The 12678-nt window shown below is 37.2% G+C and overlaps 1 protein-coding gene across 1 annotated transcript in view; it reads right to left on the bottom strand.

The window, feature by feature from the left end:
- The window catches only part of VEZT (vezatin, adherens junctions transmembrane protein), a 39962-nt gene that overhangs the window by 17926 nt on the left and 9358 nt on the right, over nucleotides 1–12678 (bottom strand). The window contains exons 3-5 of the mRNA XM_010132397.1: nucleotides 11841–12016; nucleotides 8880–9155; nucleotides 3565–3714 (exon numbers count right to left, since the gene is read on the bottom strand). Of these exons, the coding sequence (XP_010130699.1) occupies nucleotides 3565–3714; nucleotides 8880–9155; nucleotides 11841–12016 (602 nt within the window). The remainder of the gene's footprint in view (nucleotides 1–3564; nucleotides 3715–8879; nucleotides 9156–11840; nucleotides 12017–12678) is intronic.

Below are 12678 nucleotides of genomic sequence, written 5' to 3'. Positions count from 1 at the left end.
CTTTCCCAAGTTAAAAGGTATGTGTTTTTCTAACATTTCATGATGCAATAACTAAATTTTTACATAGGAGAAGGAATGATTTTTTGCTGGAAGTTTCCCTGTGCTCAGTGCATCTCTAAGACATAGAATGCATTTTATATCCATTCCACCTTAACGAGGTAAGATATCACTCAGTTTAAAATACTGATATCCAATGTCTGTTATTATAATGCCATTTATGCCTTGCCATCAGAGAACAACACTTTATGCTCACAACAAAATTAAAGTTTTTCAGCTTATGTGGTCCAACACTCAAGTCCTACCTATCAACACAGTTCAATGCAAATGGAGTATCACACCATGTTGCACAAGCTGAGGATGAGACTACTAACATTATCCAGTAACACAAGCTACAAAATTTCCTCCATGTCAGTGACTAAATAAGAGTTTCCCATGATGCAGAACCCTTAAGGCTCTTAAGTATAAAACTATTAAGCAACTAGCAAGCCGACTGAAGGAAGTATGGCCTGAGTTGTTACACAATTCAATGCAGTATAGAGCAGAGATTTGTTAAATAGTAGTGACTGGTCTGTGCAACATCCTGAAAATTCTTAAGCCCAAATGTCTAATTTTTAGTTTCAGCATTCAGCCATTGCATCTTGCTATAACCTTATCTTCCAGATTAAGAGAAATACTCTTCTCTTTTATCCCTTCTGACTTTTTCTTCTATGATTTTGAGCAATGTACTCTTGTCAGTATGATCAAATCAGAGTAAGAACAGCCTGAGAAAATGCTGAATTGCTTCTGCAAGTACCCAACTGTCCCTTACATTAAATATAAGGAATATTATTTTCCATCTCATTTAATTCGATACAAACACCTGGTATAAGACTAAAGTATAATTGTATATTTTTTCTATTTTACATGGGAACAAATTTTAATTAGGACAGTATTAATTTATTCTGCTCACTTGAAGGCAGCTGTCTAGCTAAAAGGGGGCACACTAGGCACAAGCAAATATCACTAAACCTCTACTTTTATTGAAGCGAGTAGTGATAACGAATCAAGTTTCAGACATGCAATGGCTCCGTGGAATGTGTAGATCTGCACGTTCCTCCAAGAGCAGGATGAGGCACTGAGCTGACCATTATGCGCGACAGGACTCTTGTGTTGGCCACATTTGTCAATGTGGATTTAGAGCAAAGCCATGGTTTTGGGAATTCTGAGAGACTAAAATATGCCCACCATATCCTTGCAGCACAGGTTCGCATCCCTTTAATCTTGCTTTCAGCAACTTCTCAAGCTTCTCCCACTTTCAGCAACCTCCTTGTGAACTCCTTGGGACTCCATCAACCAAGGAAAGCAAATTCTAATACGGAAGTTAATTTTCCCATTTATACATTCACATAAATGTTCCCATGAAATGCACACTCCATGGTTCAAAGTAGTGCCTGTCCTATGCATTTGCTCATGCTCTTAAGAAATTACTACTTCCTTTAAAGAGAAAAACAGCCCTAAAAAGTGATCAGCCATCAGTTAAAATGGAACTAACAGTTGATCTTTAGTTTATTAGCTGGGAAGATTTGATTTTTGTTGCCCTCGAGACTAGAAAGTCTTTTGAATATTAAATTCCTACTGAATGTTGTTCCAAGCAAAAATAATTTTTTCACTTGCCTAAATACAGAGATACATCTCCTCTGCAACAAAAATGCAAAGCAATATCCAGTAAAACAAAGTTTATTTAAACAGTATTATGACTAACAAGGGAAAACAGGTTTCATGGGTTTTTAATGTTATTTTGTAATATTAATCCAAATTTTAAATATTTGGAATGTTTCTCTAATATCTTTTTCCTCTAATAAAAGCATGTTGTTTTGCTGTTGCCAGTGTAAATCACTAATAATGCTACTGGATTTATGCCTCTCACAATGCACAGAAAAAGCAAATTTCAAATAGTAATTCATTAATTCATACTCAAATAACCTAGAAGAGTTAAAGTTGAGAATACCTTCTGATTTTGTGCAAAGCAGAACTTAATAAAAAGAACTGTAAAAGCCAGAATTGGTATCTCATTTTCAGACTTTGGATGGAAGTTCCTTTAACTTAATTTATCAGCATTCCTTTCCTTCAATCTATCATCTCACTCCTTTATTTAATCTGCCTAGTTCCTCTTTCTCCTTGCTGTAGGCCAGATTTGTGCTAACAATCTGATGATGGACAACGGCTTTAAAGTTGTCACAAGTGACAGCTGTGAATGCTTTTGACATGAAGGAATCTTTGGCCCCTTCAGTGTAAGAGTAATGTTTAATTGCACAAGGCACTGGAATCTATTTGAAAGATGCTCCTTGCCATCAATACCCAGGTATACACATAACATTTTCAGGCATCCACAATAACACAGGAAAAAATTCAAACTAAGGCAACTCGAAACTACCTTAGAGCTGCTCTTAATTATCCTGGTGGAGAGGAGGAATCCTTTATTTGCCTTCCTTACTTTCAGTTTTCACACACTGCAGAATTGGCCCAACCTGCATCTTATCTCATAGGCTACCACAGTTTTTGCCACTATGTTCTGCACAAACGCAATGGTTCTCTTTCCATTTGGCAAGAGCCTATTTTTATACGTGACACTTCAATAAATTTTTGGCTATTTATTTCTGCTGGCCCTTACTACTGTGCTATGTGCATGACAACTCGGTATAATGGAATTTCCCCCTTAAAAATTCTTCAAAGACAGATATAAATGTAAAATTATCTAAAGTAAACAAAACTTTCTTCTCTCCCATTCCTTAATTTAAAAGCCATTCCCTAAGTTTAGTAGTTATGAAACTAGTGGACAGTCTAATCCACACCAATATTCCTTGAACCTGTAATTTCCCAAGCCACAGCAACAATCTACACACTTGTCGTAACCACTGCTGGACTGACTTTCTTCAAGCTGGAGGATATTTGGGAAGGCCATGTTAACTGATCCTATTTTCAGATCTCTCTTCCTGTGTTCTTAGAAGTGATTCTTGATTATCCCATTGATTATTCACCAAAGAAATACAGATGACGCTTCACAAAATGGAATCTCAACAAAGTGTTCTGCGTTAATTGAGAGAAGAAACTCCTTGATCTTAAATGTGCCTTTTGGCTGATTAATGTAATCAGAGTTTCACTTAGCTTCTCTAAAATAGGAAATCAACTCACATTTTTGAACATGGGGATGTCTAGTGAAAGGCCATATTGTCCAGAGAAGAGGATGTTTTGAAGCAAGGGAAAAAGATGGCTAAGAGCAATTTTAAACAATATCCTGAAGGACTCTGGAACACATTATCAGTACTTAGACCAAAGGCATGGGTGTCAGTTACTGGGACAATGTTTTCAGTGCTCAGAATATTATCCCACATTGCACAGTATACAAAAAGAGAAAAAATTTAAGAATGGTCCAAACTAAGCATAACTCTCGATTTACTATGATACCTTTTCCTTTATGTTGTTTGGATATTAGACAGCATATGTTTCCAGATATACTAAACACTGCACAATTACAAGTAAGTAACATGGAATACCTGAACTTGTGGGATTTTACAAAAAGGATATTTTTTCAGCATGTATAGAGTAGCCAGTCTTGAAGCTCGAAAGTTTGCTCTGACAGATCGATAAACGGCTTTCCGGAGACCGATAAGATGCTGACTAGGATGCTGTCCAGCTTTATTAAATGGGCAAGCGGCACTGACCCTGTCAAGCAAACTTGAAAAGTAAAATGTGATACAACTGTACAGATGTCCTAAAGTATTTTTTAAAGACAGTACATCAGTTTTCTTATTCCATTATTCAGAAAAAATTTTCAAACCACTTAATAGCTATGAGAGGAAAAAAAAATCCTGAATGTATCAATGATATATTTTCAGAATTTCAGATAAGCAGCCAGGATTCCTCAGTAGACAGCCTGATTCTGCTTCACCTGAGCCATGGCTAAACTCCTGAGGACATCGGTTTTCTCCTAAGTTTTCCAAAAGGATACATTTAGGGTAGAGAGGCCATAACATTATCTCTAATACAAAACTATCAAAAGCCTGGTAAGCTTTGGAAGTTTTAACACACAGCTATTTAACATATACATCTTCATATGCAAATTTGTTCTTTAAATAATTTTTGCAGCAAAAAATGTGCTATTACATATAGTTTTTAATGCAAAACACTATATTCTTTCAACCTTTTCCATGCAGAATCTTCTCTAGATCAACAGAAATATTATTTGAGTGGTGACATGGATTTTATCATCATGCAATGAATGACAGTGGGAATGTCTGTGGGATTCTGACAGGTAAAAACATTAAACGTGCGCAACTATAAAAGCATATTTGAAAACGCATTTTGGTGGCCACATATTCAGGTAAACATGCCATTTAAAAGAAACTCTGCCATTTGCCTATTAGAATACACTTCAGAATGGCTTTAGAACTGCAAGAAATTGCCTCATCTGGAAATAAACTGAATTGTGAACTGGGTAAATGTTAAACATGTCTGTGTAACGTTAAGCTGTAGAAAAGGAGAAAAGGACTAATATTCAGTTATATCTATTCATATACAGTCTGATGCCAAACCTATGACTGAGGCACTGAAAATAGCCTAAGTGCACTCCCCTTCCTGGGACTGTTTTCACTGGAATCAGCTCAGGAACGGACGTAGTGGGGACCACAGGGTGATGCATTGTGATTAATTGTTTGGGGATTGAGAGCCTGCTTCTGTTCTCCTCTTTCCCAGAGCACAGTGAGGAGGTGATTTCATGTCAGGGTCACTTCAAAGGGAAAAACACACAGAGTACCTGGCAAGACTGAGTGGGTTGTTGCATTGGTAACTGTTTCTCTAGCCCCTCAGACTAGAAGGGCTGACTATGCCAGAAGACCTCACACGGCTGGAAAAATGCCAGTCCTACTGCACATTCTTAGCTGGACCATGCTGCACATTGACTGGGAGGGGAAATAGCTTCTGGTCTTCACTATCAAATATGAAAATCAATGCAGCCCACCCAGTGAGCAAGGCTGGACGCGTATCAGCACATTAATCACATTTAACAAGGAGATTCATGCCAAATCCTGCAGTATATTGAATAAGGTTGTGGAAACACCATATAAGAACACCTGTGTACCATACTAAATTATGTGAGTTATATTAAAATGGTTTATATAACTTCTCATAAAGTACTTGAAAATCTGAATAAAATAAACCAAACTGTGTTAATTTCTAATTAATTTCTAATATAAATTTAAAATGCTAGTCTTGCCATACATTTCACTAAGGAACACAGCATATAACGTAGTACATGCCAATCCCTTAATGTTTCCCTAGCTTTTGAAGGTAGCAGCTGGAAGTATTTATGGATAAACTCACGTCAGTTTGTAGACTCAGGCCCTGGGTGTATTGTCAGAAGCAGGCTCAAAGAAAAGGAGTGAAATTCTACCGTAAAAAAGAGAAAGGTGTCTATGTTCTGCTACAGCGATGTAAGCATTTTGAGCTTCTGTACAGAACAAATACACAGCATGTACTTGCGGTATTCAGCAAAAAAAAAAAAAAAATTTGCTTTCCTTCTGGGAAGGCTAGCTTCAGTGTTTTTTATAAAATAACTCTTTTTTTATGCCAGTAATCTTATATTAGTATAACTTCCTATAAATGTCTGTGCCAGATACCATATCCCATGTTCCATTTATCTTCTATATATTTTAATCTGACTTACAAAATGTTATCAGCTTTGCGTATCAGCCACAAATAACAAGAAGAAAAGAGGGTTAAGGGTGAATTTCCTCTTTCCTACTTCTCCAAACCCATTTTGCAACAGTGACTTATTTCTCCATTTATCTCACAAGCCAAATTTTAAATAGGCTCTCAACTTTTAACAAACTTGTACGGACATACAGATCAAAACCTAATACTGTACTCCAACATGAAAGCAGTTCTTTAAAAATCAATATATGATTGTGAAGTTTGATATAGCAAAATATAGCAGAAAGGGAGCATTTTGGAGAAAAACTATTTCAGCAACAGACAAGGAAATAACTAACTACTTGCTACTTACTGCTGCAGTGTTTCATTACGTATTCCTACAGTTTTCATCTCATAATGTGCAAGACATCAGACATACTTTCACTACCCACCAGGAATTCCAGGCTGAACCTGTGATCAGGTTTAATTTTTCTAATTGCAAATGGAGCAATTAAGACAGAAATACTGCCATTCTGCCTGAGCAGAGCACTGCTTTACCTTGGCTACACAATTTCTGTAATCCAAACTAAGGTTTCAGCCATCTCTGCATCGCAGAGCATGTACCATGCAGACATACCTGAAATGTCAACAGCAACGTTAAACAGTTCTGAAGGCCATTCTGAAATCAGAATATCCAGTTGCCTTTGAGAGCAGCTAATACAAAATCATAGAATTGTTTTGGTTGGAAGAGACCTTTAAGATCATTGAGTCCAACCATTAATGCAGCAGGGCCAGGTCTCTGCTAAACCATGTCCCTCACACATGTCCCCACCACACCTACACATCCTTTAAACACCTCCAGGGATGGTGACTTCGCCACTTCCCCAGGCAGCTTGTTCCAGGGCTTGATAAGAGAGGCCTGATATAAGAGAGACCTGACAGCCCTCTTAGTTGCTTTCCTAAGTGGCTGCTATGGGGGTTTTTGGATGGGAGTGGAATGAAGGCAAAACCATGCTTCAGTTGATTAAGCATATAGTAGTTGCTACCACACAGTAGTAAACCAGTGAACAATTGACCAAAAGCTCATCAAGAATAATTAATCATCTACAGAGACAGTCAAATATCAATTAACAAGAGGCAAATAGAGTAGAAGAAAGCAAAGCCATTGATATTTCAAAGCATATGTAAATTAGCCTGTGAGAACATAGTGATCAATGGATGGTGTAATGCAGATTAAAAACAGTGGTGGAACACAAGGAACTCTAGGCCAAAGTGGCACACCCGGGCTTGCCATATCAGAGTTTACCTAAGTACAGCTAGCCAAAATTTGAACTCAGTACTATTTAAACATCAGCTTCAGTATTTTTCCATTCACCACACAGTTAATGCACAGTCTAAACTATGTTGAGACAGCAGTACATTAAATCAGCAGCATACATATCACTGAACACTGGTGCTGTGCCACTACCTGGGTGAAATCCCATTCCTTTAAGGATGTGAAATGACACAAGAGACTCCTTAACTTCTCAGATGCAACAGTTTCTATTGTCATGTGACTCTTTCTGAACAAGCATTAAGACTTTGACAAGGTTACTACAGGAAAACATACTAAACTTTGTTCTGCGAAAGTTTATTGAAGCAAAATTCTGGAAGAAAGAAGGAGGAGCTAGGTTTTTTTGATCATACATGAAGCACTACCTCAAGCAAAGAATTTCAAGGCGCCCTGTGCAGCAGCAGCTCTTGCATATGTGGGTGCAGAAAAGGACACTCTGGAGTTAGAACCAAACCAAAACCTGTACAGCACTACTTCTTCATACTGGGCAATTGCTCCAATGAGGGTGCTGGCACAGTCAGATTTCCCCCACTCCATCCATACTCCAAAGTCTTTTGAAAAGCTTGCCAAAGTTTTAAGCAAAGAGGTTATTAGATCAAGCATCAGCTTATAGTCCAGTCTGCTTTTTGTTAATCTGTTATCTAAGATATGTAGTAAAAGAACAAGACACCAACAATTTAGACATTGACCACAAGTTCGTTTGCTTCAACTTCAGAAAAAATCCAAATGTTTTTCTCATCTGTAATTTGGACAAGCCCTAACAATAATTTCTTTTTGCAAAGATAAGACTGTCTATTGCTTAACTATATGCTTCCTCAGCAAAAAAACCAAACCAAACCAAAACACATAGCTATGCATGCTGAAGACATGCTTCTGCATTCCAAAGGGAGAATGAAACGTTTCTTTGGTGAGGCATACTGAAGGTATCTTAAGCTAGAAAATTAATGCAAAATGTTAAGTCTACAGTTCAAGCTTGCATGTAAAAACATGAGCCTGAGCGCAGAATAGTTGGTCTGGCATGAACAAAGAATTTCTTGGTGCACACAAGAGAATTTTCTATTTTTTTTTTAGAAAGAAGTCAACCGGATTTTAGCTGTTGGCATTTCCTAACTCCTTTAACCATAAGTCTACCTGGCACAGGTACATATCTAACCATAGATTGTCACAAGGGGAAGGCAATGAGAGTGTACAGGGATGGGCCTGTTGGCTTTGGAATCGTTGCATACGCTGAATGTGTTCTGGTGTCCTTTCACAGAGCAAATGAGCAAAAATTACCAAATAGCTACAAGAGCTAAATAACCAGAAACAATTAATTTAAGAGCCTAAACATCTCAACATTTGTAAGTGAGAAAAAGAGTAATGTAAACTTCATCTGAGGTGGGAAATTATGTTTGATGATTGCTGGGGTCTCATAACTTCAGACTGTTATTTGTTAGATAGAATGGTTTTCACATCATCTTGTTTTCTAAAATATGAATGATTACTTGCAGGTCAGTTTATTTACACACATCTGGTAATATAAGGTACAAAACCTTCTCAAACAACCAACACTCTAAAAGACTCCCCCAAATATTTAACTAAATTGCTTCATAATCCATTTCCTCGTGTATTTTACTGCTAGCAGAGTGGGAGATTTCAAAGTCATACAAGTTTTGTGAGACTTAAAACTTTGCATCCTGAAGGAGAATTAACACTGAATTGTTAGAATTCGTACTTTTAATATGAATTGCAATTATACTATTTTATATAAAAGAAAAGCTTTAAGTATTATGTTTTTCAGTAATTCCACTTGTTATAGGAGACAGTGTAACAAGACCATTTTAGAAGATATCTGTCTTGAACGGATCTGTGTATCAAATAAAGTGAAATATAGACTCACAGGGTAAATCCTCTGGAAATTACTTCAGTCTCTTGAATGAGTCGTAGTGCTTTCCTCACAAGATTAGTAAAAGCTCGGCTATTCGCCACTGTTTCTTCCAGCTGGATACAGTATTTTCGTAGGGACATTTGCAGCTTGGCTGTCCTCCATGTGCCCCACAGTCGAAAGACTGCATAGACAAGCAGAACTAGTCCCCACAGCAGCCACGATGATTCCTTCCACCACGAAGGAAACATAAGCAGTGCACTTACAAAGGCAAGAAACAGCGACACATCCCTGCAGACAGAGAAAGTGTCATCAACCAGAGACTCCTGAGGTCAAACAACTGAGAAAATCATGAAGCTTTCAGTTACATCTGAGATTATGACATCTTATTACAGGGCTTTTATGTAGGTCCTGAAGGGAGCTGTGAACGCTGAAAACTACTTCTAATGGCAGATTCAGATGTACATATAGATGAGATTACTTGGCTGGTGTGCTCTAAGGAAACAATTCTCTGGCTTTTTTACAGCTCAAGTAGAAGAATAATGTACCACTTTGAAAGGTCAGTTTCTCCTACACATATGACTTAAAAAAAAAAAGAAAACAGAAAAAAATCTGGCTACTCAGCATTATAAACCAGGGTGGGTAGGAACTGGAATATCTGCACTTTCAGGTTCAAAAGTACAGTAGGGAAGGACATGTTTCTTTTGATAACAAAATCCTCGAGTAATGCCAGCTTTATTTTTTCCAGAGTCTGACTCATTTAACTTGGACACAAATGCTCCACTAGTTTTTAACACATTTTTATAAATATGGCTTGAATAATAATTTTAAATAAATTGTCAGCCTTTGAAAATCTTTAAAGAAAAGAGTCACTGGTACCTCAATCCAGTTATTTCTCAAGGCCATTTTAAAAGCTTCATAAAGCTGTTATTTTCATCAAGAAAAATTCAATGAAAATAAGTAACTGCTAGAAAATACAAGGTTTCATATATAGTATTATAGTTGCATTATATACTTCAGGTTTTTTTGAAAGAAAAGTATTAACTTTCTTCACCCCTTACAGCTGCGTATCCTGTATTTAGTTTTGAAAGTATTCACAAGGAATGTTTTCCCATTTCTAAAATAAATCATGAGATCTCTAGGTTTGTATTTTCTTGACAGTTTTGTGATCATGTATCAACAAGCTTTACAAGTATTAACTCTTCAGGGCTACTGATAGGTTTCAGTAAAGACACAGAGTTAAAATATTCCACATATGTAATTAACTTTAAAAAGGACTGACACACAGTCCATAACTTCCTTAGGACATTAAAAAAAAAAAAAAACCACACAGACACACAAAATGAATCACAACAATGAAAGACTGGAAGGGATTTAAGAGCTCACTTTGTCCATTTTCAGTTTCTGGTTAATCCAGATCACCACGGACAGACTGAAGAAGAAAATGGAGACTCCACAACCTCACCAGGTAGCTATTCCAACTCACACGTATCCTTAGAGTCCTCCAAGCCCAGTCTGAATCACTGGCAAATTAATAGCATTATTTCTCCTCATATCCTTCCCTTTTCTGAACAGAATAAATGACGCCTGATCACCACCTTCTTATTAACTACCTTTTACACGTCATAACACTGTTCCATCCCACCTTGATTTTCTCCATGTTGGCCAAACAATCCTAGCACACTCTAATATTTCTGAAAGATTACTTTTTCTAAGCTCACTGTTATTCTTGTTCTGCACTGGATTGTCTCTAAATAATTACCTCTGCCTCTTCAAGTGTAGCATCCAAAACCAGATGCTGTTAGGAAAACAGACAGAAAAGTAAACCCCTGGGTCCTGCATATAACAAGGACACCAGGATGAGATTTGCCATGTTTTTGAACAATTTGCTGACGCATCCAATTTATGCTCTGCAACAACTTGCAGATCCTTTTCTGAAGTAGTACTGCCTACCCAATAATTCACCACTTTGTGTTTGTTAATTTGATTTTTCCTTCCCAATTGTAGGATCAGACTTTTGCCTTTATTGATTTTTCTACTGATTTCAAGATATTTCTCCAAGTTACTTTTGAACTCCATTCTGTCAAAATACTCACAAACTTGGTGTCATCTGTTAGCTGAGCAATATTAACAGATTTTGTAAGTGTACTTTGTCATCTGAACAGTCAAAGAAAAAATGAATAGTGCAAGGACCAGGTCAAACCACTGAAAAAATCTATGTTCAAAAGTTCTCTTGTTTGATAGAACATAATGACATATTACAACTTAAACAGTTGTGTTTTTTTAACCTGCTATGTCTTCATAATGATTTTATCTATTTTCCTAAGATATGTATGAAAACGCAGCACTGGGCTGTATTACGAGATGTTTTTATCTACTGATTCCTGTCCATTTCCGAGCAAATAACTCTGAAAGAACATCCAACGTTCTTGTTATTTTTCAAATACAGGTGGTAATTGTCCAGACAGTGCTGTGGTGATCTCCTTCAGTATTCCAGGATGAATTTCACCAGCTTCTGCTGACTTGAATGCATCTTATTTAAATATTCTCTAGTCTGTTCTTCAGGTATTCTACACCTGAAAAGTAGTTGCACCTCCTCCCCAACAAACTTCATGAAAAACGAGAGCAAAGAAAACATTTTTCAATCAGCCTTCACAATCATGTCTCATTTATCAAAATCACCTTTGTATAGCTTTAGAAATTCATTAATTAATCAAACACATTAGTTCCTCTTTATAGCATATATTAGGGTTGGGAAGTATCCATTCAGGTTCATGTAGCTATCTCAGATTAAAACTCACTCTCAATAAAATGCCTGAGGTAAAAAGCATGCTAATACAAAAATTTGGGGACCAAAGACTCAAAGACCTGAGAAAAAAGTAGTTACTTTATTGCCGCATTTTATAGAAATAACACACAATATATTTTTTGCTCATTTCTCAGTGAATACAGTAGTAGATATTCTCTGTACAATACCAAATATTAGGAGTTGCTAGGGAGCGTAGCGTTGGAAGCTGTCTGTTTTCCTGTTGCTTACACTGCCCTGCAGACAGGATACTGGGGTCAAGGAACTCAATCAGTTCCACATCCTCCTGCAGCAGAACTTCCTGTTGCAGGATGGTACGGAGTGTGTCAAATCGAAATCCAACATCCTTACCACAAAGAGGCAGGAGGAAAAAAAAAAAACATTAGTAAAGAATATGCAAATTCTTAAAATTAAGTTAGCAGAACATGGAAAACACCTAGGCACTCTGCACCTTACTGACAACAATCTGTTCCCAAAGACTACAGGAATGTTTCAGAGATACCACAAGTATCTGCTTCATTTTCATTAAACTTGCTTAACTTCAAAAACTCACATACCCCCTAACAATTCAGACTTGCAGGATGCATCACACTGACTCTGTGATCTGACCTAGACAGTAACAATACCTGGAAACATGCCACAGATTATGCCAATATATTTGCGTAAGAGTCAGAGAAGTCTATATCTATTAGAAGATCGTTAATAAAAAAAAAAAGGTGTTTGCTGTTTTAATGTCATGACATAATTTACGTCATTAACAAACAACCAAAGAGTCATATGTGGATACCTAATCACAGTAGGCTCAATGCACTGAACTCGAGACCCCAGCCAAGGCAGTGAAATCCTCTTCTGCAGGATTCTTGTGCCTTTCCCCAGGGGACTTGATCCAAACATGAAACAGCATGGGACTCTGAAGACCTCACACTTGCTAAACTCCAGGCAAACCTCAGGGAGTTACTTACTTGTGAATTTGATGCTGTGATAAGCATTTGCTATTTTTTTCCCTAC

The sequence above is a fragment of the Buceros rhinoceros genome, unplaced genomic scaffold (genome assembly GCF_000710305.1).
Source record: "Buceros rhinoceros silvestris isolate BGI_N320 unplaced genomic scaffold, ASM71030v1 scaffold10063, whole genome shotgun sequence".
In the NCBI taxonomy this organism is placed as follows: domain Eukaryota; kingdom Metazoa; phylum Chordata; class Aves; order Bucerotiformes; family Bucerotidae; genus Buceros; species Buceros rhinoceros.
Note: the sequence above shows the minus strand (reverse complement) of the source record. Positions and strands in the feature narration are given on the sequence as shown.